General features: G+C 36.7%; 1 protein-coding gene across 7 annotated transcripts in view; it reads right to left on the bottom strand.

The window, feature by feature from the left end:
- PHKB (phosphorylase kinase regulatory subunit beta) overlaps positions 1-27964 on the bottom strand; it is a 240968-nt gene that overhangs the window by 169392 nt on the left and 43612 nt on the right. For all 7 annotated transcript variants that reach the window (XM_010347818.3, XM_003937248.4, XM_010347819.3 and 4 more), the window contains 5 exons: positions 26847-26936; positions 24235-24373; positions 20933-21032; positions 11058-11165; positions 6800-6880 (listed from right to left, as the gene is read on the bottom strand). In XM_010347818.3, the coding sequence (XP_010346120.1) occupies positions 6800-6880; positions 11058-11165; positions 20933-21032; positions 24235-24373; positions 26847-26936 (518 nt within the window). The remainder of the gene's footprint in view (positions 1-6799; positions 6881-11057; positions 11166-20932; positions 21033-24234; positions 24374-26846; positions 26937-27964) is intronic.

Raw genomic sequence — 27964 nt, forward strand, 5'->3', positions numbered from 1 at the left:
TTGTTTTCCTACACAGAGTATGGCTCTGTCGCCCAGGTTGGAGTGCAGTGGCGCAATCTCGGCTCACTGCAACTTCTGCCTTCCGGGTTCAAGCAATTCTGCCTCAGTCTCCTGAGTAGCTGGGATTACAGGCACACGCCACCAGCCTCAGCTAGTTTTTGTATTTTTAGTAGAGACGGGGTTTCACCATGTTGGCCAGGCTGGTTTCGAGCTCCTGACCTCGTGATCCACCCGCCTTGGCTTCCCAAAGTGCTGGGATTACAGGCCTGAGCCACCTCGCCCAGCCTAGAGGCAAATTTGTAATTGGAAATCCTTCTATTTAAAAAAAAAAAAAAAATCTAAAGTCAATAATTTAATCTTTCAGCTCAAGAAATTAGAAGAAATAAGAGAAAAATGAACCTAATCCAGCCAGAAAGAAGAAAATAATAAAGACTAAAGAAAATATAAATAAAATGGAGAAGAGAAAAATAATTTTAAAAATAAATAAAGCCAAAAGTTGATTTTTTTAAAAGACTAACAAAAATCAATAAACCTTTAGCTTGGCTGACCAAGAAAAAAAGGGATGAGACACTCAAACTATTAAAACCAGGATGAAAAAAGGGACATTAACTTCAATCTTAGAGAAATAAAGAAGATTGAAATAGAATATCATGAACTAATATGTGCCAACAAATTAGATAATTAGATAATCTAGATGAACTAGACAAATTCCTGGAGAAACCCAAACTACCATAACTGACTGAAGAAGAAACAGAAACTCTGAAGAGGCTGAAAGTAATCAAAAACATTTCCATAAAGAAAATCCCAGATCCAGCTAGCTTTACTGTTAAAATCTACCAAACATTTAAAGAATTAACATTAATCCTTAAAAAAATAGAACAGGAAACACTTCCTAACCCATCTTAGGAGTCCATTATTGGCACTGGTACCAACACCAGACAAATGTATCTCACCCACACATATAAACTAGCAAAACACAAAATGGATATCTGGATAAACCAATATCCAGATATTGTGTTCTCGATAAACTAATATCCATTATGACCATCAATGTAAAAATACTCAATAAAATATCAGGAAATGAATGCAGTGGCATTTAAAAAGGATTATACATCATGACCAAGTAGGATTTATTCAAGATATTTTAGGTAGGTTCAAAATAAGAAAATCAATCAATGAAATAGTACATATCAGTTAAATAAAAAACAAAAATCACATAATCATTTCAACAGATATAGAAAAAGATATTATTAACAACCTAAAAATTTTTCATGATAAAAGCACTCAAGAAATGAGGAATAGAAGGGAACTTTCCCAATCTGATGAAGGGCATCTCAAAAGAAAACCCACAGGTAAAAAATTGAATGATTAAAAGGTTTTGCCCTAAGATCAGAAACAAGACAAGGATGTGCACTCACATCCCTTATCTTCAACATTATATTGGAACATCTATCCAGGAAAATTAGGCAAATAAAAGATTTAAAAGCCATCCATATTGAAAATGAAAAAGTAAACTATTACTACATGCCAGTGACATAATATTCTATACAGAAACCTAAAGAATTCATAAAAACCATTAAAGCTTAAACACGAGTTCGAAATTGCAGAATACAAGATCAATTTATAAAAATCAAATAAATTTCTACATATTAGCAATGAACATTCTGATGACAAAATCAAGAAGCTCCAATTAACATAGTACTCAAAATAAAAGATGCAGAAATAATTTTTTTTAAAGAATCAAAGACTAATGTTTTAAAACTGCAAAACCACATTAGAAGAAACTTTAAAAGACCTATGACATCTAAAGCACAAGCAACAACAACAAAAAGTAGATAAGTGGGACTTAATCAAAATTAATAAAAAATCTTTGAGCTTCAAAGGATATTATCAAGAAACTGAAAACACCCATTCCCTGTTTTCCCCACAATAATTCAGACTGTATGATGTTACAGACTAATTTCGTTTTTCATTTCTATATTCTCACTGTTTGGCCCACTATAGAAACTCAATAAATGTTTATCAGATAATTGTATGGTCCATGCAAGGATGCATGAACAAATACAAACAACTATACGTGAATAAACCTGTGAGCCTTAGGTCTCTTTGGCTGCCTTCCAGGCTTGAAGATGACGTTGTCACATGACACATATGTGTACAGGTTAAACAGAGATCTAACACTCACTGTCAGTGTAGAAAATGAACTCCTGAGTGAGAGTACTTGGTTTAAATCCCAGCCCTGCCATGTATTACGTGCGTGACCCTGAATAAGCCACTTGGTGGCTCTCTGCATTATTTTGGTCATCTGTAAAATGAAGATAATAACTGTACCTACCTGACAGAGTTGCTGTAAGGATTAAGTGAGTTTTTATATATGCAAAGCACTTTGAATAATGACAACACATAAGTTCTATATAATGTTAATCATTATTACTATTGCTACATATAATTTTAGAAACAAGGACAGTGTTATCCTTCTATTTTTAGAGGAAAACCATCCATAAATAGTTTTGAGCAACTAAACATTTCTCTGCCTAAACTGATGACAATCAGAAGCTAAGAATACCCTATAATGCTTCGAAGACTACTTACAGAAAAGATTTACTTGTTCCAACTTTTGGGACAGAAATGCTTCCAGTTCAGCCTGACAACCACCTCCTACCAAAAGGTAGAATCTATGACAAAACGCTTCCATATAATAAATAAAAGCCAGAAAATAATTTAGTATTTTAAAGAGAAAACAAGTATACAACAATTTAGTAAATAGTAATAGAAATTAATAATAGAAAAAAATACCTATCTTTAAAAGTCTTAGTATACAAGGAAAAAAAATCCCATCTTAAAAAATATCTCTAACAAAGTCCAACTAAAAAGCACTCCTAAAAATAGCAGGCTGGCTCCCAGTCATTCCTAATCCTAGTATCTCTAAGCCTTTGTGTAATTCCTGCCTACAATGAATAGGGCTGACTTGTGTAATTAATAGGACATTGTGTAAGTGTGACTTCTGAAGCTGGGTCATAAAAATCACTGTATTTTTTATCTTATTTGCTTGGATCCCTTGCTCAAGAGGAAGCCACCTGTCATGTCGTGAGGACACTCAAAGCAGCTCAGTTGGAGAGGCATCTTGCTAATAACAGCTGGGGAGAAATTGAGGCTTCCTGCCAACAGCCATATGACTGAGCTATCTCAGAAGCCAGTCTTCCAGCCTCAGTAAATCCCTCAGATGACTGCAGATCCAGCTGACACCTTGAGTGCAGCTTCATAAGAGACCCCAAGCCAGCACCGCCCAACTTAGCTGTTCCCATATTCCTGACCCATGGACTGTGAAATAATAAATGTTTAATCTTTTAAGCCACTAAGTTCTGAGGTAGTTTGTAACACAGCAAAGGATGACTAATACAGTAAGAGAGCAATTCCATGTGTCATCCAATCTGAAACACGATATAATTGAAAAGAGCTGCTAGGTCATATGATAGAAAACATCTTTGCAAAATAAAAAGTAAATGACACATGAGTCCATAAAGGAGACTTCCACAGGTCTTATGTTGAACAAGCACCTACAGTTTTGTGTACAATTTTTATTATAAGGTTTGCAACCTAAATGTGCACTTAACAACTTCCATAAGAGACACAAAAAAGTATCTTAAACAAAAAAACAAAACTTCATTGATATACAAATTTGAGGGGGTACTTTGACATTAAATGAAGTAAGTTTCTCTGGACCCACTTCTAAATGATTTCCTTCTTATTTCTATGAATCTACTTTTAGAAAATTTATTAATGGAGAATGTCATGAAATGAGACATGGAATGCCATGTAGCAGTTTATTACTTTGCCCCCCTCCAACAGATGTAAATCAGTTATCTCCACTAGTAGACAGAAGGGCTGACTTAGTAAACTTTATATTTAGGTCTAAGTTTAACATATATGATGAGTTTCTCTCTAAAGAAAGCAAACAGCAGTACAAGGGCAGAACTACAGAACTTTTGTCTTTTCAAAAGTTTTTATTTCTAATAAAAAATGAATATGACCAATGTACACAGCAAGACTTGCATAGACACTAGGAAATACTGATACCAAGGAAACACGGTACACCTGTGTGGGTAATGAAAGATGTTAGAAAACTAGCATACACTACTGTTCCTGCCCTTAGGAAATACATTCTCCAGCAAAGTTCATCACCACAAGCATGGCCACTCAGTAGGTTCACAGGCCCTTTGTAAGCATGCACATGATCCTTACGACCACAGCCCTCTCCCAGAGGAACTACAGTATAGATTCGAAGTTTATAAAAACAAGAAAAACCATAAAGATACGATGAGCTGCAAAAGAAAGGCTTCTCAAAAACCCTAAAGTCCAGACAATGCAGTACCTATATTCCATTACATATGTGTGTGTATGTATGTGTGTGTGTGTGCATGCATACATATATTTCCAAACCCTGAATTCTTCAATCCTAAGAAAAGTAAGCATTATTGCAAATTTTAAATCTTATAGTAAATAGAGAAGGAAATAAATGGTAATCCCACTGACATCCTGGGTTCTTAGATTGCCTTAAAATGTGAATGTAACTAGAAACTGAAGATGTGACAGGGTTAAAGAACTAGCCAACCCAGAGCCTAAGATACAGTTAGAAAAGAAAAGGCTTCAAAGTCAAAGAATTAAATTTGACTTTGAAATTTATTTCAAAGAATTAAATTCTCTGAAATCTTTAGATGAAAGATATTTCATTCACTGAAAGATTCTATGCAGGTCCATTTACAGACTCTCCATACGGTCCAACACATTATATAGAATCTCAAGGATAAAGATGGTGAGCAGAAATGACGTGTTTTATTACTCTAGGATTTTTAAGTGTACATATTAAAGTCTACCGATAATTAGCTACATAAAAACTTCACATATAGTAAATAAAAACCATAAGGCCAAGAAAAAACACAAATAAGAAATTTTTTTAAAAAGTAGTTTAAGAAAGAAAGGAAATATCCAAAAATTTTAAAGCATACATAAGCCATATAAAACCAAATGGAAAGATTAAAGCAATATAATATACATGAAAAATGGCAGTTGAGAAATAAAAGCATAAAATGAATTATGACATATATGAGAAAGCAAAAAGTCAAACTTTCAAAGTTAAAAGTAAATTACTAAACAAGGCTGAGTATAGTGGCTCACACCTATAATCCCAGCACTTTAGGAGGCTGAGGTGGGCTGAATGCTTGAGCCCAGGAGTTTAATACGTGCCTGGGCAACATGGTAAAATCTACCTCTACTAAAAATACCAAAGAAATTAGCTGAGCATGGTGGTGTGCATCTGTAGTCCCAGCTACTGAGGAGACTGAGGTGGGATAATCACCTGAGCCCAGGAAGTTGAGGCTGCAATGAGCTGAGATGGTGTTACTGCACTCCAGCCTGGGCAGAGAGAGTAATACACTGTTTCAAATATATATAGAACAAAACAAAGCCACTGCTAACTAAGGCAATTTCAACTCTTATCATTTTACCTCCAGTAACATTAGAGTGAAAGCACTTGCAAGCAATATTAGTTCCACTAATTGTAAATGGTTATCATACCATGTTCCACAGGGATCTGGGATATATCTCCCAGTGCTTTGGAGATGTTATTGGTGAAAAAAATGAGAAGCTAAATGGGCTGGTTCTGGAAGGCCTCCTCTTCTCAGTCAGAGTCATGTCTCTTTTATTTGTTTTATATTTTGGCATACTCCTTAAGATTGGTCTAAAACAGGAGTTTCCCAGCTCCTCCCCTACCTCAAATGCTTGAATAATCCCACTTCACAATATTATAAACACTAACAACTAACAACAACAATTTTGATAAAATGAAAACAGAATTCTTTGATAAATCAAATAGAAGAAACCATAATGGCTATTCTTAATTTCTTACTATCATAATTTCTTCATTATTTATCTTCACTTCTAAATAGAATTTATTTATTGTGTAAGATTATAAACTCATAAAAGTATATGAGAGTATAAACTTAGAGGGCAGGGCTACATGTACCTATTTCACAGCACCCTCAGCACAGCCCAATGATGATTTTGGTGTTGAGTGTATGATTGAATTGTTCTCCCTGTATGGATCACAGGAAAGGAATAATAACAAGCATATATAGTATATCTACTCTTTCACAGAGTTCTCACTGCATGTACCAAATAATAAAAGCTTTTTGCTCCCACTGTGGCACATTTCAAAGTATGTCAGCCCATGTGCCTTTGTGTTTGTTCAAGCATTAATGCCTCTGAAAAAAATGCTTCTCATCTTTGGGATATGAATTCTTCACAATTTTCCTAATAACAATAAGAACATGGTATTTGTCTTTTGAAAAACATGAAGAACCCTACTGAGATCATACAAATAAAAATAATATAATATAATAGGATAAAAGTTTCTCTTTACTTTTGAAAGGGTAAGTTACAAAATGCAATGATGTTAATTTAAAAAAGACAATAGTTGAGAAAATCTGCAAATGCTATTTTGCTTTCATTGTTACTAAAATGTTTTTAAAGTTACATGTTTTTATTTTAGATGACCTAAAATAGAGCCTTCATGGGAGTCAAGTTTTATAATTTATTATATATTGTGTTCATTTTCAAAGTGTGATGTATTGTAGATACAAAGATTTTTTGACTGAATAGCCAATCTCTATTATCTGATTATATAAATGTAATAGGAATTCATTTTTTGGCAACTAAAAATAAGATGTGAAAACTAAAAAAAAAAAAAAATAGTTATTTTCAGAGGTGAAATTTTGTAGTAGAAAATTTGGGGAAATCATACCTCATCAGTGTTGTAGATAATCTGGAGTCCTGAGGAAATCATTTCCACAAGGTAAAGAAGATAGAGTGACACTGCATTTATCTGCAACAAACAGCAACATTAAAAGGTTAAAGGAAGTAACCAAAACAAGTTATAACATTAATTAATTAAGGCTAAAATTACAAGTCATTTCCTCTAATAGTGTCATAAAACTATTTCCATTCCTACTGTGAAATAAAGGTGTTGTGAATTTAGTTCATAATAAAATCCCCGCTTTGTATGTAAAATTCTAAATCCTCAAATTCACTGTAATGGATAACACTGGATTAGGGAAATGGCTTCAAATAAAACTGTTAACAACTGTTTCTACATCATTTGTTTTCTTTACATGGCAAAAAGGACTTTGAAAAAAAAAGAATATATCATTTGATCTTTAAGATTTATTTTCAAGCGCTGGGTCTAAAGTACTTCTACTTTGGAATAGTTTTGCCCCACAAGCAGTATGAATGTCTATCCATCTCAAATACATGTAAATGAAAAAAGTTATTTGGCAAGCAAGACATTATGATGATGCCAGTACACCAGAAACGATAGTCAGTGCATCTTGAAAACAGCCTTATATTTAGCAAATACAGAATTTCTGTAAATAACTGCAGGAACATGTTAATGTTAATGGTATAGCATATGTTTTAAAACATGTTTACGAATAAATTCGTTTTATGAACAAATGAGGTATTATTTTAGTGATTAAAAATAGATATTTCATGATCTAAACAACAAAAATACCAATATCCACTGTAACGAAAATGATACTCAGAATCCTGAATGGGACCTTTGAATTGTCTCAGGTAAGGAAGCAGGAAACATACATACCACAAAAGGGACAACCCTTATGTGGTTAATTTTAGATGTCAACTTGACTGGATAAAGGGATACCTAGACAGTTGGAAAAGCATTATTTCTGGGCACATCTGTGAGGATGTTCCTGGAGGAAGCTGGCATGTGAGTTGGCTGACTGAGGAAGATCTGCCCACAAGGTGGGCAGGCACCACCCCATTGACTGGGGGCCACCCAGATGGAACAAAAAGGCAGAGGAAGAGTGAATTCTTGCACTCATACACCTTTCTTCTTCTGCTTTTGGACATCAGAACTTCAGGTTATCCAGCTTTTGTCTCCAGGGCTTCCTTCAGTGGCCCCGTGGGCTTTCGGGCCTTCATTCTCCAACAGAAAGTTAAACCACTGGCTTGTATGGTTCTGAGGCTTTCAGATATGGACCAAGCCACATTAGCAGGATCCTTGCTTCTCCAGATTACAGATGGCCTCTTGTGGGACTTCTCAGCCTCCCAAATTGCGTGGGTCAATTCCTCTAACGTCTTCTTCCCTCCCTTCCTCCCTCTCTCTGTCCTTCTCTCCATCCTATTGGTTCTGTCCCCTTGGAGAATCCTGACCAACACACCTTGAAAACATACTCTAAATTTAAAAAGCCAATCACAAAAAGATCTTGAATTATATGATTCCATGTATATGAAATGCCAAGAGGAGGCAAATCCACAGGGACAGAAAGACTAGTTGCTGCCTAGAGCTGGGGGGTTTTGGAGAATACATGGAATACAAGGGTTTTTTTTTTTTGCACCCTAATGGGTACAGGTTTCTTTGTGGAGTGATGACAATGTTCTAAAATTGGTAGTGATAATGGTTGAAAAACTTTGAATGTACTAAAACCCATCAAATCATATATTTTAAATAGGTGGATTACATGTTACGTGAATTATCTTTCAATAAAACTGTTATTAAATAATAAGGAAAAAAAGGCAGTGAAAAACTTCACTCAGCCAGGAAACTGTAAACCTGAGTTAAAAACAAAGAGAAAGCAAGGTGTGATTTTGTTCCCACAGAATTCTAACATAGATTATTACCCTCTAATAGGCAGAGTGGCTATGTCTCCCATGACTCTCCTCCAGCCCAACTGAGTGACAGATGGAAAATTGGGGCAGAAAATTATTGGTGACCTGGAAGCCTTGGGCAAAGCAGCCCAGGACCTGCCACAGGTGGAGGTCTGCTCAGGAACCAGGCTGATCCTGGATGTCTCCTGACTTCCTGGCGCTCAGAGTCCATTGGGTGTCAGGGTTTTGTCATGGCCCAGATGGGCCACACAGAAAGATGCAGTGTTCTGGTTTTGGTTTTTTTAGACTTACACTAAGTTTTTAGTGACTATTCTTAAAACATGGCTGCATGGTGAGAAGGGTTTCATCCCACCGCCAGGCTCCCCCAGATGTTCTCTTACAACACTGACACTAGCCTGTCAAAAATGACTTCAAAGAAATTTCATTCCTATGTGCAGCCTTTTACAGGAACACCTCTAAGAGCTCTCTGCTCTGACTTTTGCGATGCTTCTGTGAGAAAATGTCAGTACATGGCAAGTTGTAAGTGGCCTGCCACATAACAGGTTGACCGAAATTTATCTAAGGCCAATTACGTGCAAAGCGTTGAGCTGAATTCTGGGATACAAAAATAAATGAGCTGTTATCTTCTGAAAAACCCTATATCTGATAGTAGACATATTTATCAAGGCAAAGCACATAAAATCTGATTCTGTTATAGTCATAAGATTAAGGTTGAGAAACTATGTATTCATATAACACTAATTCTCCAAGGAACTGTTTACAAATAAGTACAAGAGTTTCTGCTGCATAGAAATGAGAACACTGCACTTTCTGTGTTTAGAGAAGACATACTAAAGTAAGACATTTGAGATCTCTAGAGAGGGACTATAAAAAGGATATACTCTCAATTTAGTAAGGAATATATGAATAGTAAGTATTCTATCCCAAAGACAGAGAATCAAATCACGAGCAGAAAATTGATTAAAGATAAATAGAATATATTTGTATCCTAGAAATAAGATAACAAAATGTCCAGCTAAAAACAATACACAGATGTGAGAGGGGGAAAAAATGAAAACAAAATATAAACCTCATAGTGTGTTCTAATCATAGGTATAAAATTTATTATATAAGACAAAATTTATGAACATCAGAAATACCTTTTGGAATTACATTTCAGTGGCATTTTTTAGCTTTATTGAAGACTGATACATTAAGAAATGAACTGCTAGTTGGGCATGGCAGCTCACGCCTATAATCCCAGCACTTTGGGAGGCTGAGGTGGGTGGATCACAATATCAGGAGATAGAGACCATCGTGGCTAACACGGTGAAACCCCCTCTCTTCTAAAAATACAAAAATTAGCCAGGCGTGGTGGCATGCACCTGTAGTCCCAGCTACTCAGGAGGCTGAGGCGGGAGAAATAGCTTGAACCCAGGAGGCAGGGTTGCAGTGAGCTGAGATTGTACCACTGCACTCCAGCCTGGGTGACAGAGTGAGATGAGACGCCATCTCAAAAAAAAAAAAAAAAAAAAAAGAAATGAACAGCTATGTAACAAAACTAATTTGCTACTATACCACTGTCAATTGTCTTTTTCCCCTAGTTCCTAAATGTTGAAATTCTTCTAAATTTAACAACATATACACACTTTTATCACCAAAAGAATTGTAGGCTTCCTTCTTTTGTACAGAAATAATATTGTAATCTATCCATTTACCCTTTTTGCTTGAGGACCAAGAATTCAGTTGGATTTAATGTTCAATCGCAGCAATTAACTCAGCCCTGGTGGCTGGCATTTCACTTTCTTCTCCATTGCAGGGTTGATTTTATACCTCTATTTTGAACAATTTATAAAATCTAATTAAAAAATTACTTTTAAATAGCCTCAAATCTTCTTTTTTTTTTTTTTTTTTTTGAGACGGAGTTTCGCTCTTGTTACCCAGGCTGGAATGCAATGGCGCGATCTCAGCTCACCACAAACTCTGCCTCCTGGGTTCAGGCAATTCTCCTGCCTCAGCCTCCTGAGTAGCTGGGATTACAGGCACGTGCCACCATGCCCAGCTAATTTTTTTTTTTTTTTTGGTCTTTTTAGTAGAGACGGGGTTTCACTATGTTGACCAGGATGGTCTCGATCTCTTGACCTTGTGATCCACCCGCCTTGGCCTCCCAAAGTGCTGGGATTACAGGCATGAGGCACCGCCCCCGGCCATGAATTTTGAGAATCTAATGCCTAATGATCTGAGGTGGAACAGTTTCATCCCAAAACCATCCAGCCCCTCTGCCATCTGTGGAAAAATTGTTTTCCACAAAACTGGTCCCTGTTGCCAAAAAGGTTGGGGATCACTGTTTTATGCTATAGAATACAAGGAGAATAAAATTTATAAGCTCTTGTTACCTGAAGATGACCATATTCCTCATAGGAGAGCAATTCATCTCCTGTATGCACATTGAAAACAGAGTGAAGACATGTTGTTGGGCGTGGATCCTGCTTAAACTGCTGGACCTAGGATGAAATAAAAAAGTTAAACAACATCTGTAATTCACAAACTCACCCAAGACTATAGATTATAAACTATTTCTCATGACACTTTTCAATGAACAAAGCTAAGGCAGAGGACGGAACAAAGCAGAAATGGTATTTTTTCTAAAGAAAGAATACAAAAAGTTCGTTAACGTCTAACTTAACAGAGTTAACATGATTCTCAATTGATGTTTTACATGCATAGCAACTCAGGTGTAGTATGGAGCAGATTAATGTAGTAGCAATGGCTTTTGCAGTGTTTTGCATCTTATTTTATTTTAGAGTAAAATTTTGCTTTATGTTGTGAGACAGGATTTCAGTGATTGCATTATAGTATGCTGTTTGGAAATGCCTATATGACACTCATAATGAAAAAGTATTGCAGGCCAATTCTAGTTCAGTAAGTGTTCAAAATTCAAATATGATTTCTTTCTCTAAGGCTCACAAATTTTAATGTATGCTACTGTTAACATGCTTTCATTTCCCCTTCCACATATACTGTACTCTCATTACTAAGTCACTAATTCTAAGAGAACACAGGCCATACCATTATTTATTAGCTAGACATTAAATTTTACCATTTTAAAATAAGTAAATACCAAAATAACCCAACAGAAAAACTCTGGGGACCAAAAAACCCACCTGCCTCTTCAGGGCCTGTTCAATTCAACATGTACGGATGCCAATTATGTGACAAATGCTGTGCTAATTCCTGGGAGTCTGAGATAAATAGGAGCAAAACCCAAAATGAATTGAAAGATATGTAGCTCTAGGTAAAGGCAATGATTTACTTCTCTTTTAAAGAGAAATAAGACATAAATGATGATAATACCTAAGTGGTTGCAATCTTGCCTTGTTTCAGTTCACTATAAAACTATATAGAACCGTGTTTTCTTCTCCATCTTTAAAAATTCTCCTATCCTTAAAATACTATCTTAAAAAAATCTTCTATGTTTTGAACCTCACCAAAATTCCTTCTTCTGGGCTCCCCCATCAGTGTAGTTGTCACTCAATTGTTTTTCCTGTTTTGTACTTTTACCAGTTGTGTGTATCTTCCTGTGATATTATATAATACACATTTGGTCCACCTTCCTAGTTCTGGGCACAGGGCTCCAAGAACCCTTAGAATTTATTGAGCAACAAGGGCAAAAAGAACATCTTTTGTTCCTCTAAGTCTTTTTCAACCATACATGAATTTTTGCTAATAATGTGACTCTTGATAGGTCCCTGGACAGCTTCTAGATGGGGGACTGATTGACAGAGGAACCAACCAAGTGATTAGTGGGTTGGAACTTTCAGCTCCTTACTCCCACACCTTACTTCAGGGGAAGTGTAGAAAGGGAAAGCTGGCAAGTAAGTCAATCACCAATAGCCAGTGATTTAATCAATCATGCCTATATCACATGATTGCTATAAGAACCCTAGATGATGGTGTCTGGAGGGCTTCTGGGTCACTGAACACATCTGCATGCCTGGAGGGTGGTGCACCCCAGACTCCACAGGGACAAATGCTCCTGTGCCTGGGACCTTCTGCACCTTCTACCACTTTATCTGGTGTTTGATTATGTAGAAAATAAAAATAAATAAAAGATCCTCTTCAAAGTTTTCCTCTCAGTTCATTGTAACTAATAGCTTCTTTAAAAGTTAATTTACTCTAGACCTTTTGCTAATACTCCTGAATAGCTGTTAGTCATACTAAAGAAATAAGCATATCCAGTGTTCTTAGTTTTTACACTTCAATCTAGATATTTGCCCTGACATGCTTATACAAGCCCAGGCAAGTCTTAGATCATAGCTTATTCCTCTTCCTTATTTGGAAGTAGTTTTGCCTCTCTAAGACTTCCTCAAGTTACTTCCTTTTTTCCTTTGTTCTCCTCTGCCTTTACCTATTTAGGAAAGTTTTAAGCTGTTAGCCAACTGGGTGCAGACTAGCCTGGAAGGTCCAGTTCCAGCCGATGGAATCAGAACACAGTAGTAAAGCGGATGCATTAGATATAAATTGCGCTGTGTCCTTTGTTCAGTTTACTCTCATGGCAAACTGCTGGCGAGTGTACCCTTTCTGCAGAAAGTAAACTGCCTTGCTGAGAGAAAATTTTTATTCAAGTGCTACTTGTTTTGTGGCACCAAAATTTACATGTAACAGTTTATATCCTTAAAAACAAACTGGTAATAGTAAATAAAGTGTCTCCCAAGTTCTGTGAGCTGTTGAAGACAAATTATTGAAGCGGAAGAATTACTGTAGCCAGCTCAGAGAGAATTGTGGGTAACCTGGGCATCCACTACTTATAATTGGTATCTGAAGTCAGGGGTAGTCTTGTGGGACTGAGTCTTAACCTATAAGATCTGTTTTAACTCCAGGTCACTACTGAAAGAATTGCAATAAGCTGTATAATACCCAGGTTGGTGTCTCAAATTTGAGAAACTGCTTGGTGTGGAAAATACATACATTTGGTGTCAGAAGTGTTGAGAGTAGACAAAGTTTTCCTGTAGAGTCCCACTATCTTGTAAGCTTCCAGAAGCTATGCTGTCCAACATGGTAACCATTAGCTACATGGACTAATTAAAATTAAATTACTATTAATTAAAATTAAATAAATTTAAAAATTAAGCTCCTCAGTCACAATGACCACATTTCATGAAATCAATAGCCATGTGTCACTATGGGTACTGTATTGCTCAAAAGTAATATGGAACATTTCTATCATCATAAAAAGTTCTATTGGGTACCACATTGCTCAAAAGTAATAAGGAAAATTTCTATCATCATAAAAAGTTCTACTGGGCAATATTGTTCTAGAGAGATGTTACATATTTACTATCTTCAATAGCTCTACACAAACAAATATGGCCCTCCCTATAAAGAACCTAATCAACAAAATAAAAGTCTGAACCTATCAGTACGTAATCAGGATATCAGGATCTCAAAAGTGGGTACAGTTAGGCATGTATATTCTTTATTGATAAACTGATGAAGCCATCAGGTGTTCAGAGAAGACAGCTATCCCTTCACAATATCTGAAACTGCTGGCGGTATTAGCAACCTACACAAACAGAAATCCATGTGGTCACTCTTTTATTGTCTCAAAGTCCTGAATATTATTCTGAGCTCCTTTACAAAAATAGGTAAAGTTGAAGCAAAACACATTTAAACCACTTGATATAGACCTAAAAGGATAAGGTTTTATCACTTTAATAAAGTAACTGCTGCAGTTAACAAGGTAGTGTTTGTCATTTGTCTTGAAGATATGCAAGGATCCAGTAAGACAATTTATATTCAATCACTATGTCGGGGGAAAGCAACTGCTAAATGATTAAAGATGCTCAAATGGGGGATTATATAAGTACATTTTGAGTTTTAAAGCCATTAAAAGACAAGTAATTTAATTTTCAGAAAAAAATTAGGTCCAAAGTATAAGCTCTGAAGATTAATGGGGCATGCTGTATGTCAATTACAAAGAAAAAGTTCTCTCGAAAGAAGTCAAAAACAAGAGGATGCTAATTAGTATTTTATATGACTCTGGCATCTGGCAAGTAAAAATAAAGATAATAATTAAAGCAAAATTTTCTAGACTAAAATAAATCTAGAATAATGCCTCTTCCACTTGTATTTTGCTTAGATTTTTTGTGAAAACTTTTATAATTGGGAATAAACAGTTTATCATTTGGGAAAAGGTAATTGAGTATTTTGTCATCCATTTTTAACTTATAGCCTTAAAACATGCATTTAAAGGAAAAAAAAATCTTCTCATAAGGGAATCCTGGAAAAATAAATTTTATAAAATTTTAATGATTTCTCATTAATTAGAAACTAGCATTTTAAACAAAAAAAATTAAGTAATTAGATACAGCAAAATTTATAGCCTATTATAAAGCAAATGTCTACTCTCCAAACTAACTGCAGATTGAATCAGCTCTGAAAAACTGAATGCCTCTCTGTAAGCAGAATTATAAAAGAGAATAAATAAGAGAATAGGTATGTGCACACTAAAAGGTAAAACATAGCTGACACTAATACGCAGGCATTAAGGTAAGTGTCAAGGCAATAAAACACAGAAAACAGACTGCTCTAAATTCTGTAAATAAGTCGAGGAAAGTCTACGTATTCACTCAAATTCATAATAAACTTAAAATATCTCTTAGCTAGTATTTTTAGAAAATACATCAGGAAGTGTGTTTTATGATGAGAAATCAATAGAAGTGGAGAAGGGAGACTGTCTAGGTCATGATTTTACTTCAAAAGACAAAGAACATGAGGCTAGAGGGCAAACAGTGAATGAACAATACAAATGTGCTTTGCTTTAGTTTTAAGGGACAACCAAGAGAGAAATATTTCACATTTTATGATATGTTCATATTCCCTCTTGCAACAGTATTATAAAGGAAATGGCCAAGACTGGAGGAAAAGAAAGGCAGACACCAATAAGGTGTGAAGTATGGTGGAAGGCTTTGAGCTGAGTTCATGCTTCAGTCTCCCTGAGTCAGTCCCTCACACTCATATGCACTAGAATACTTACAATTCACGTTTACATTAATGGTCTATATCATAGGTACACAGGATTCTTTATAATTTAAAGAATTTAAGATAACTCAGCCAGGCATGGTGCCTCATGCATGTAATCCTAGCACTTTGAGAGGCCAAGGAGGAGGATTGTTGAGCCCAGGAGTTTAAGACCAGCTTGGGCAATATAGTGAGACCCTGTCTCTACTTTTTTTTTAATTTTGGAGACAGAGTCTCATTCTGTCACCCAGGCTGGAGTGCAGTGGCTCAATCTTGCCTCACTGCAACTTCCATCTCCCGGGTTCGAGCAATTCTCCTGCCTCAGCCCCTCGAGTAGCTGGGACTACAGGCACCCACCACCACACCCAGCTAATTTTTTTTTTTTTTTTTTGTATTTTAGTTGAGGCAGGGTTTCATCATGTTGCCCAGGCTGGTCTCGAACTCCTGAGCTCAGCAATCTGCCCACCTCGGCCTCCCAAAGTGCTAGGATTACATGTATGAGCCATTGTGCCTGGCCCTTTATTTTTAAAATTAAAAACAAAAACAACCTTAGGTCACACTCAAACTGTATTAAAAGAAAACATATTACAATTGTGATGACTGGTTAGTAAGGTTAAGTAAGAAACTCAGAAAAGGCCATTAACAATTGGCTAATGGCCAAGCGCTAATGATCTACATCATAGCTACATAGAAAAAAAAAAAAAAAAAAAAAAAGATAATCCTTTATAATTTAAGGAATTTAAGAGAGCTTGAGTTGGTGGGGCACAGTGGCTCACGCCTGTAATCCTTGCATTTTGGGAGAGTTAGGAGGAAAAATTGCTTGAGCCCGGGAGTTCAGTATCAGCTTGTGGAAACAGAGAAACCCTGTCTCTACAAAAAAAATACAAAAATTAGCTGGGTGTGTTGGTGCACGCCTGTAGCCCCAGCTACTTAGGAGGCTGAGGTGGGAGAATTGACTGAGCCTGGGAGGTCAAGACAGGCAGTGAGCTGTGATTACACCATTGCTTTCCAGCCTGGGAGACAGAGAGAGACCCTGTCTCAAAAAGCCAACCAAACAACAATAAAAATCAAATGGTTAACCATGCCGCAAGGATAAAACTTTAATCCAAGCTTGTCCAAGCCATAGTCCATAACAGCTCTGAATGCAGCTCAGCACAAATTTTTAAACTTTCTTAAAACATTTTAAGAAATTTTTTGCAATTCTTTTTCTGGAAATAAATAATTTATTATATTAGAGACTATCTGTGCAAAACAGTGATACAAAGAATGTTTTGTTTTCCTAATAATTATTCACTTTTTCTTTTTTTTTTTTATTTGTACTTTAGGTTCTGGGGTACATGTGCAGATCATGCAGGATTATTGCATAGGTACATACATGGCAAGGTGGTTTGCTGCCTTCATCCCCCCATCAGCTGTATCTGGTATTTCTCCCCTCATTATCCCTCCCCACCCTCCCCACCCCGCTGTCCCTCCCCTAGCTGCCCCCTACTGATCGCATGTGTGTGATGTTCCCCTCCCTGTGTCCATGTGTTCTAATTGTTCAGCATCCGCCTATGAGTGATAACATACAGTGTTTGGTTTTCTGTTCTTGTGTCAGTTTGCTGAGAATTATGTTTTGTTTTTTTAGTTCATCAGCTACAGTTGGTGTTAGTGTATTTTATGGGTGGTCCAAGACAATTCTTCTTCCCATGTAGCCCTGGGAAGCCAAAAGTTTGGACATCCCTGTCTTAAGCTAATACATTATTAGACTTCCTTTTGATAATTTTACTCTGTCAACTTGTTTGGCAAACCATGAAATCCATGATTTTCACAATGCATCATAAAGAGAAAAGTTGAATTCATAAAGACATTATGCATTCACGTAATAATACAAATGAAAAAAAACAATAACATCTCATACTTAGGAAAAAATTAACTTAAATCACAATTATATCAATATAACATATGACACACTCTTTTAATTCCAGTATGTCAATCTGTGACATACTACTTTATTTCGAGCATCTGAAAAACCTTTGCATTACTGATTTGTAAAGTCAAATCTCGGTAGACAAACTACAAGTTCTTCATGTGTCTCTATTATTAGCTTATGAGTAAATATACTTTTTCTCTATAACAGTTTCTTGTTACCATGTTCTGGTGGCAGAATGGTAATGATTTTTTTTTTTTTTTTTTACGGTTTGACTTGAAATACAGGCCTTAAGGAGAAAATGTGCTATCACTTTTTTTAATTCTTTTGTTTTCTTCCAGACAGAGTTTCCCCTCTGCTGCCCATGCTGGAAAGCAATGGAGTGATCTCGGCTCACTGCAACCTCCTCCTCCAGGGTTCAAGTGATTCTTGTGCCTCAACCTCCTGAGCAGCTGGTATTATGGGTGTCCACCACCAAACCTGGCTAATTTTTATATTTTAAGTGAGAGACGGGGTTTTACGATGTTGGCCAGCCTCGTCTCAAACTCCAGGTTTCAAGCAATCTGCCCATCTCAGCCTCTCAAAGTGCTGCGATTTTAGGTGTGAGCCACCATGCCTGGCCTACTATTTTCAAGTGTAAATTAAAACAATATGTTTGTATGATTAAAAAAAAAAAACAAAATATTAAGTGATCAAAACTGCCTTCATAGTTACTTGTGTGCATCTCTGCTAAAATATAGAAGTTAAGAATGCATCTAAAACATGTGGTCTAGAAGGGAGAGGGAATATTACTAATGATAATGACACAAATATTGACTGTACGTTCACCTGGCACCAGCCCTTGTGCCATGTGCTCTCTTTCACCTGAGTACTGACTAGGTCCGACTCTGCTTAGCTTCTGAGATCAGACGAGATCAGGTGTTCAGGGTGGTACGCAGGGAGACACCATGTACTCTCTACACATTCTCTGCCTCCCCCAACCTCCACCCCTTCAATTTCCATGGCCACCCTCCTGCTGTACACCTTTTCTGGGGTCTGATTTGTGTGTGGGCATTGGGCACCTTAACCTGGCATTTGGTTCATCCTGCAGTGCAAGGTCTGCTTACCAGAAGTGGCCCACTAGGCACTTACATTCCACACCTGGCTCCATGTGCCAGCAAGCTGGGCTTCTTTCCCATTTAAAGTGTGACAATAGGTAGAGATCCTTTGGATACTAAAACCTCCAACCATTTGCTTTACCAGATGAAACCACATGGGGTGGGTTTTCGGAGTGTGCCAGCCATCCTGGCACAAGCCATTCTGAGGGAAACCTCAGAGGGAACAAGCTACTAGATGGTTCCATCAGTCTTTTGCCCCTATGCCCAGTTCGGATGTCCAATTGATTCACATGTCAGGACCACTACAGGCCTCCACTAGATTCCTCCGGCTTCACCCTGACCCAGGCATAGGTCACCATCTTTCAGGTCCCAACATGTGTTCTGGTGCTTCCCCTACCCAGTACTGACCCGGTGAGATGTGTGGGTGGTGCACCTTCAGCAGACTGGGGGCTGAGAATCCCACCTCAGCCAGTGAGTGCACCAGCCTTCACCTTCATTGCACCAAGTTAACTTCCTCACAAACACTGACTCGCACAGGTGCGTTATTTCTTAATCCTTACAAAACCTAATAAGGGAGGTATTACTGGTTTCCATATTTAACAGATGAAAGAAACAGAGGCACATGGAAATTAAATAACTTGTCCAACATCACACAGCTGGGAACAGCCTGGAAACCAGTGCATTCGTTTATGCTGATTGTCCTGAAATGAGTTAATATAGTAGGCCAGAAACTGCCAACTACAGAAAGAACTGTTTGTAAGATTGGCCCTTGGCTGGTATGTGGCCACTCAGATTATGAAAATGTTTCCACTATTCCCTCAGAAGAGTGGCTCACTATACCTAAAGGGTTTACATTAACAGTGTGGTTGATACGACACATCTGGTTTCCTTGTAGATATCTGGAACTTTGGTTGAGTGCTAGATAGAGGATACCTACATGACCAACCACCAATGAAAACCTTGGGCTACATAAACCTCAAGTTGCTATTGAACTTCCCTGATAGACATTTTAAACGTTACACTTAGTCATAATCATTTGCTGGGGGAATGATGTGTATCTGTGTGACCCCACTGGGGAAGACTCCTAGATGCTGGCATCTGGCTTCCTCCAGTGTACCTTTGCTGATTATGCCTTGTCTCCTCTCCTTCCATGTACCTTTGCTGATTATGCTTTGTCTCCTCTCCCTGTAATAAACCATAGCCATGACTAAGACCATCTGTTGAGTCATGTGAGTTCTCCTAGTGAAGCATCAAACCTCTAGATGGTCTTAGGGACCCATGATGCATTGATGTACACATATAGGCACTTACTATATTAGGAACTGGGATCACAGAGATGTAGGTAAGTAAGGGAATAGCACATTATATTTGTATAAAGCTTTATAGTTTTTAAAATGTTGTTATGTATATAATTTTTTTTAATTTCCACATAACCCTGTAAAACTGTTTTCCAAGCTCTTTGTATACAAATAAAGTGTTACATATATATATATATATATATATATATATATATATATATATATATATATATTGAGATGGAGTCTTGCTCTGTTGCCAGGCTGGAGTAACACGGTGCAATCTCGGCTCACTACAAGCTCCAGCTCCTAGGCTCAAGCGATTCTTCTGCCTCAGCCTCCCAAGTAGCTGGGACCACAGGCACATGTCACCATGCCAGGCTAATTTTTGTATTTTTAGAAGAGATGGGGTTTCACCATGTTGTACAGGATGGTCTTCACCATGTTAGCCAGGATGGTCTCAATCTCTTGACCTCGTGATCCACCCGCTTCAGCCTCCCAAAGTGCTGGGATTGTAGGCGTGAACCACCACACCCGGCCAAGTGTTGTTAGTTTTAAACTAAAGTTCACTTAGGTCAGAGCAATTCACATGTCCAAAAGTAATTCTGATAAGGATTTTCTTTAACTAATAAAATATTGGTTAAAATTATGGATATTGTGAGGTTCCTGAGAAACTGGGTCTTTATCAAGCAACACCAGATGCAAAATACAAACAAATCCAAGTCTAAATAACAATTCTCAATCACCTCTTGCTTACGGTGTTCCTTCTATTTCAGGATTTCAAACCCTGGGCTAGAAAGGCAGAGGCTGTTTTAACCTATCTAGGCCGCCCTAGGATGTGGCTGTCCCTTTGTAAAGTACATTCTTCTTCAGAAGATGCCATTGCTATACTAGTTAAATTAATCCTTCAGAATGATGGGAGAATTCCCGTCCACACCACAGTGTTTTACCTTATCGGCCTGACGCATATAGCAGTAGAGAATTCCTCTCATGCATTTTATAGCTGAGTGCTCCAGCTCATGGGTCCTTCCCTTGTCATCATCAATGCGCCTGGGTGAGAGAGATAACTCATGAAACAAATTGGAAATGCATTTGAAAAAGAAGCAGAGCTTTTGATAATTAAGTATTTAACTATCTGGCTAATCCTGTGTTCTGGTGACATCTACCAATTCTGTCACAGTGAAACTCCGTTTTCTCAGCAAAAGTAGAAATGTTGCAATTAAAAAAAAATCCTATGATGAAACTTAGGTAGATTTTTCCTTCTTTCAAGGATGTAAGCCAACTTCTTTTAAAAATAGTATACATTATTTCTACAGTGATTTGGCTGAAATTTTAAAGGATATTTCTATTGGAAAAAAAATCCACCAACAGATTGTTTTAAATTCACCGTTACAAAATAAATGTAATTTTTATTACCTATCCCTGTAGGTTATGCAATGGCCATTTGGATTTAAGTAGCAACCACAAGTTAAGGTAGGTGCTGCCTTTCTTTGCTCTGCAGTGTGTTTAATACTTTCAGGGAAGGCATTTAGTCATAATTAAGGATGCCTTCAACTAAACAACATCCAGGATGACACATGATGTATTTTGGCATAAAGTTTTATATTCTCTGGTTTTAATTTAAAATCAATTGACCATATTTTACATCTCTTGCTTTTAAAAATAAAAAACAGGTAAAATCTAACTATCAAACTATGTTAAGATGTTCCTTCTGTCCACAAGTTGTTTTTTATTATAGATCAGTTTTCCAAAGATGGATGAGAGTCGCCCACCACTAAAAAACAAAAGTGACTTATTTATTGTTTCACTTAATCTTAACTGAAATATCTGGTGATCATTCTCACATGATTAAAAAATATCACCTCTCTCCTTAAAAAGTATACTATAATTACCTCCCACTTCAGTCACAGACTGCATATACCATTCACTATTGGGAAGAATGATTATTATTTTGACATAGTATAGTGTATGTCAGTTAAAACTAACTTATTCATCATTAGCACATCATACCTTCTTTTGCATGCTAGCATTGTACAAAAATTAGCATGAATTTGCTCTATACAGTACTTTTCTCCTTGATGTCGAACATAAGTGTTTTAATAGAGGCAGATTCTACATAGATGGTGTGTCTGGCAAAGGACTTTAAAGTCTCTATCTGATGTTAGAAGCATTTTGGGAAAAGGTTAATATCTGACTGTTGTCCATATGCTGCGTGTACTCTTGTATTTGCTAAAGCAATTTTCCTGTAAACATTTTATTTAGAAAAATTTCAAATCTACAAAAAAGTTAAAAGGATATTATAATAGGCCTTTAACTCTTCACTTAGATTAACTATTGTTAACATTAGCTTGCATTCTCTAACTATAATATTTTCTTCACTGTTTGAAAGTAAGCTACAAACATCATGAGCCTTCACTTCTACACAATTCAGAGGTCTCTCTAGAAAACAAGGAGAGTTGCCTACATAACCAGAATACCATTATTATACCTCAGGAATTTAATATTGACACTATACGATCTAATACTTAGTCTTGGCTCAAATTTTTTGAAGTATCCCGAAAACGTACTTTATAGCATTTTTAAAAATGTGTGATCCAATTAAGGAGCATGTATTACATTTAAAAAATGCTAACAAATGCTATTGTATTTAGCTGTGGTATCTGTTTAGTCTCTTTTAATCTAGTCATCTGTAATACTGACATTTTTAAAGAGTGCAGGCAAGTTGTCTTATAAATAGTCACAATTCAGCTTTGTCTGATTTCTTGTTCATATGTAGACTCATATTAGATAACTTGGTAAGATGGCTGAATGCGGTGGCTCACGCCTATAATCCAAGCACTTTGGAGGCCAAGGCGGGCGGATCACCTGAGGTTGGGAGTTCACGACCAGCCTGACCAACACAGTGAAACCCTATCTTTTAAAAAAAAAGATAACTTGGTAAGATGTTAGCACAAGTTGTACTTCCCATTGTGTCAAATCAGGAATGGCAACTAACATCAGTATGTCTCATTACTGGCTTCACCAATTGGTGAAGGTGCTACTGATGCTCCCTGTACTCCTAAGATGAGTAGCAGTTTTACATTTAATAAAGCTACATTGTCCTTACCTAGAATATGTAAGGAAATGCTTTTAGTGATATCAGCATTCAAGTGTACTTAAATAAGACTACTTCATAGTATCTCAGTGTTTTCTTTCTTTTTAAAATCCAACACATCAATGATTTCAAACAGATAAATCATGTTCATGCAGAAGATACAATTTTTAAATCAGAAACATACATATGGGTCACTTTCAGAAAATTAATATTCAAAAAGTTAATCTTCCTAATGTTAATTATGGTTAAAATGTATTACCACTGACTATGTGTTAGCATCCACATTCAGTGCTTTCTACATGTGAAATAAATAAAAGAAATTTTGTATTGTTAAACTATTTTTTTTTACTTTATACAATTATTTCACTTATAACCAGAACTAATAACAGATACTTCACTGAAATGCAGTGATAAAACCAGGAAACTGAGTAGGGGAAAAGAATTCTGACCCTGTTTCTATCATTAACTAGTTACATCATTTCAAAAAATTTGTTAGTACTCTGGGCTCTCATTTTATCATTTGCAAATTTTAGTCATCATCAGTTCTCTCCATGACTGAAACCAATCAAGTCAATGAGAGTGGGTAGGTAGTTCATTCTACTAATGACTAATGCTGATTTAGAAACCTAGAGACAAAAAGTTTTAGTCACAGAGTCACAAAGTCTTAGAACTGGTCTGATGTAAACTCTTAGAAAAATGAAAAAGTTTAGGTCAGGCATGGTGGCTCACACGTGTAATCCCAACACTTCGGGAGTCAGAGGCTGGCAGATCACTTGAGGTCAGGAGTTCCAGACCAGCCTGGCCAACATGGTAAAACCCTGTCTCTACCAAAAGTACAAAAATTAGCCAGGTGTGGTAGTGCACACCTGCCATCCCAGCTACTAGGGAGGCTGAGGAGGAGAATTGCTTAAACCCAAGGGGAAGAGGTTCCAGTGAGCCAAGGTTGTGCCACTGTACTCTGGCCTGGGGAACCTTGTGTCAAAAAAAAAAAAAAGAAAAGAAAGTGAAAAGGTTTAGAGGCCTAAAAAGGGATGTGAGCAGTCATAAGTCACAGAGTGAGTCAGCAGCAGAGCCAAAAGATAGCTGCTCAGTTAGTCTTGGTCCTACAAAAACCTGTATCCACCCTCGAAATTGCTAGGAGAACATACACCAGCTCACCTGTATGCAAGAGCCAAAGCCCAGGCCCCGGCAGCACAGTATAGGCTGTCCTGGATCTTGGCCTTCTGGTCACCACCGCATGTTTTAGTGGGAAAGAGACCTGTAGTTGGACTTTGATATAGCAGCAATGTTGACTTGACTGCAATTGAAGGCAAGACAAAGAATGAATTGTACAGCCAGTGACTTTTCTTGGTCTAAATGTTTTAATCTTCTTTGATTTCCTCATCTCACTTCTGACGATTTTGTTTCTAAACTTGCTATAGTATAAAACTTCTGAAGATGTGGAAACAACTTCATGTTACTCCAGCCTTGGCGGGAATCCACCCTACATAAAGAAGTCTTTCCAGATTTTAGGAAAGGATTCAGCTAATTAGGACTTAAAAAGCTTTTAGCACTTCCCTGGTAATGTCAATTTGTGTTAGAAGTCTTATTAGGACATCATCAGGTACAGAGGGAAAAAAAGATAAACCAAAACACCAAGTATAATATTTTTTAAAAATCAATTCAACAGGGAAACTTAAAGCAAATGCACAGGAAAGAGTGGCATACATTTGCGAAATCACAAAGTTCCTCAACTGCTACAGTAAATGATCAACAACGTAGGAAGGGCGAGGGGAAGATCACAGAACAGGCCAGAATCCTGGGTTTCACCGATGACTAAATTGTTCCTGGTCTTCAGAGGAGTGTACGGTATTTATTTTACTTTACAGAGGTTAGGAGAATGTTTAACATTTTAAAATGGAATTCCATCCATATATAATATGAACACAGAAGCAAGTAAATAATTTTTTGTGAATGTTTTACTTAAATAAGTCTGAAATTAATGTTTTATTATCTTTTATAAATGAGCTCTAAAATAGGAAAACACATACACTAAAATTACATTTACAAAGAGCTATTTTATTATCTAACTATAAATGGATGGGTAACATTTTTCCTAAAATACATTACATTAACCTTATCTAGATTGGCAACTACTTTTTTGGTTTGAGACAGGGTCTCGCTCTATAACCCAGGCTGGAGTGCAGTGGCATGATCATAAGCTCACTGCAGCCTCTAACCCCTGGGCTTCAGTGATTCTCCCAACTTAATCTTCTAAGTAGCTGCGTCTACAGGCACTTGCCACCATGCCAGGCTAATTTTTAAACTTTTTGTAGAGATGGAGGGCTTGTTACGTTGCCCAGGCTGGTCTCAAACTCTTGGTTTCAAAAGATCTCCCATCTTGGTCTCCTAAAGTGCCAGGATTAAAAGCATGAGAGATCATGTCCAGCTATGTTATCTACTTTTTAGGATAGATTTTCAAAGGTCAAAAACACTCTGTCTGTCACAGAGATTACAGAATTAAAATTTCTTTCTGTTTTTCTCAGACTAAATTGATCTTATCATAATCAATTCTTTTAGAGAACCAGAGTATTTATTGTTTTTCCCAGTGTAAATAATTAGTCCTAGAAGTCCAAAATACACAACTGACATATATATATATATATATATATATATATATATATATATATATATATATATGGTTAATTCTCTTCAGGTAGTTATCGCCAAAAAAATAATAAAACAGGCAACTTAATGGATGCAAGAATCTTGACCAAAATAAGTGAGATTGAAGTTTCATATGAAGTTGAAATAGACAAAAAAATCTTTTTTTTTTTTTTTTGAGATGGAGTTTCACTCTTGTTACCCAGGCTGGAGTGCAATGGCGCGATCTCGGCTCACCGCAACCTCCGCCTCCTGGGTTCAGGCAATTCTCCTGCCTCAGTCTCCTGAGTAGCTGGGATTACAGGCATGCACCACCATGCCCAGCTAATTTTTAGTATTTTTAGTAGAGACGGGGTTTCACCATGTTGACCAGGATGGTCTCGATCTCTTGACCTCGTGATCCAACCGCCTCGGCCTCCCAAAGTACTGGGATTACAGGCTTGAGCCACCGCACCCGGCCCAAAAAATCTTTTATCTTAAGGGGAGAGAAATCAGATTTTATGTTTCAGCCATACTAGTACAAGTAAATAGCATAAAATGTAAATGGACAAAAAGATTAATAGACATTCTAATATATGGTCTGACAAACAAAGAGGAGTCCCATATACACATATCTGAAAGCTGCTTACATTGAAAACAAAATTTGCAAGGCTGATCCTGGAAAAACAAAATAAAACAAACAAAAATCAGGGCTCTGATATTAATAATACTAACCTGTGATTATCTCTTGTACCTTAGCAAATTAGAAATGGATACAAAAAGTTTAGAACTATATGGAAACCATTTTTAGGTAAATGAGCAAATTAATGCTGTGTGAAATATTTGTGTATTAATCAAAAAACATTCTCAAGGTCTCAAATCTGGTAATGTTTAGGAAGATTTAAAAGACACAGAAGATATTGGTGACAATTTTAAAATTATTCAAGGGCCAGATATGATCTGCCAGATTCCTTTTATAGTCCTGGTATCAATATACAATTGGAATATAGAGCTGCTTAATCATTCAAAGTATCCCAGCATCCCAATGACAGAACAATATTACCCACATACCATACATAACTTAACTAGGGCAGAGGAAATACTAATTGCAGCCACCTAAGGACATGTTTTCCTCAAGTTTTACTCACCAATTCTGTAATAATGATCCAATTTATCCCAGAGAGTTTCATTATCAGGTCTTGGAAGATTAATGCTTTTAAGAGGTTCATAAACTGAGCCTAAAAGAAAAAATAAAAACCCATCAAATTCAGTCATTTTCACAAAGATAAAGAAATATTCTAAACAAATGAAGAAGCAATACTTAATCTCATTTCCATTTTTTTATAGGAAGTACCATACTTTACTACTTGTAAAACTTTTTGATGGGGGGACAAGAGGGAATAAAGTATCTTTGACAATAAATACAGAAGACTTGAAATGTCATGGAATAGTCCCAGCACTCAGTCCAACTAACTGATGTATATACGGTCCGAACAACTCAGTATCACTAATACTCATGTGGGGGCCATTTGTCAATAGATTCTAGTTGTTAAGAAATATGTCTAATTTTGTGACCATAAATCCAAACAATTCCTTACGCTAATGTTTCATCATATAATTTTTTTCTCAAATGATTATCCCCCAAAACCCTCAAGGAAAGAAGATACTGTTCACATACTCCAAGGCCATCCACTCCACAAATATTCAGCTAGGTTTCATGCTGAAATTCCTAATCCTCGACTTTCTCCCAGGTAGATAATATTCTTGCCTTATTATCTGGACTACAAGCAAATCATTTCTACTTCTCAGCCTTGAAAACTACTCCAACGTGTTAGCAGAGTCAGCTGCTCAAAAGCTACAAAATACACAATAACCATGATAATTTGCCACAAAACGTATACAGAAAATTGTTCACTTGACTAGTGCACTTTCTCAACTGCTAACTGAAAGAAAGATATCTGAACCTTCAGCCATCAGACTAAGTACTGTCTCTCATTCTTGTTAAAAGCACTCGGAAATTATAAACATCTCAAGGTCACAATTAATCCGCCCCTGGATTCAAGTAATGTATATCATATAGTCTAAGAATGTAGCACAAAAAGGAACCTATAATTTACCTAGTGGGGGAAATCACATTGGCATGAATTAAGTTTCTGTTTTTAAAGAAAATTAAAGCCTGTATCCTCATAAAATTGCTGTGTCCAACATGCTAGTTTAAAGTCAAGGTTTTGGGAAGCCTATATGTTTAGGCAAATAGTAACATTAA

The sequence above is a fragment of the Saimiri boliviensis genome, chromosome 1, assembly GCF_048565385.1.
Source record: "Saimiri boliviensis isolate mSaiBol1 chromosome 1, mSaiBol1.pri, whole genome shotgun sequence".
In the NCBI taxonomy this organism is placed as follows: Eukaryota; Metazoa; Chordata; class Mammalia; order Primates; family Cebidae; genus Saimiri; species Saimiri boliviensis.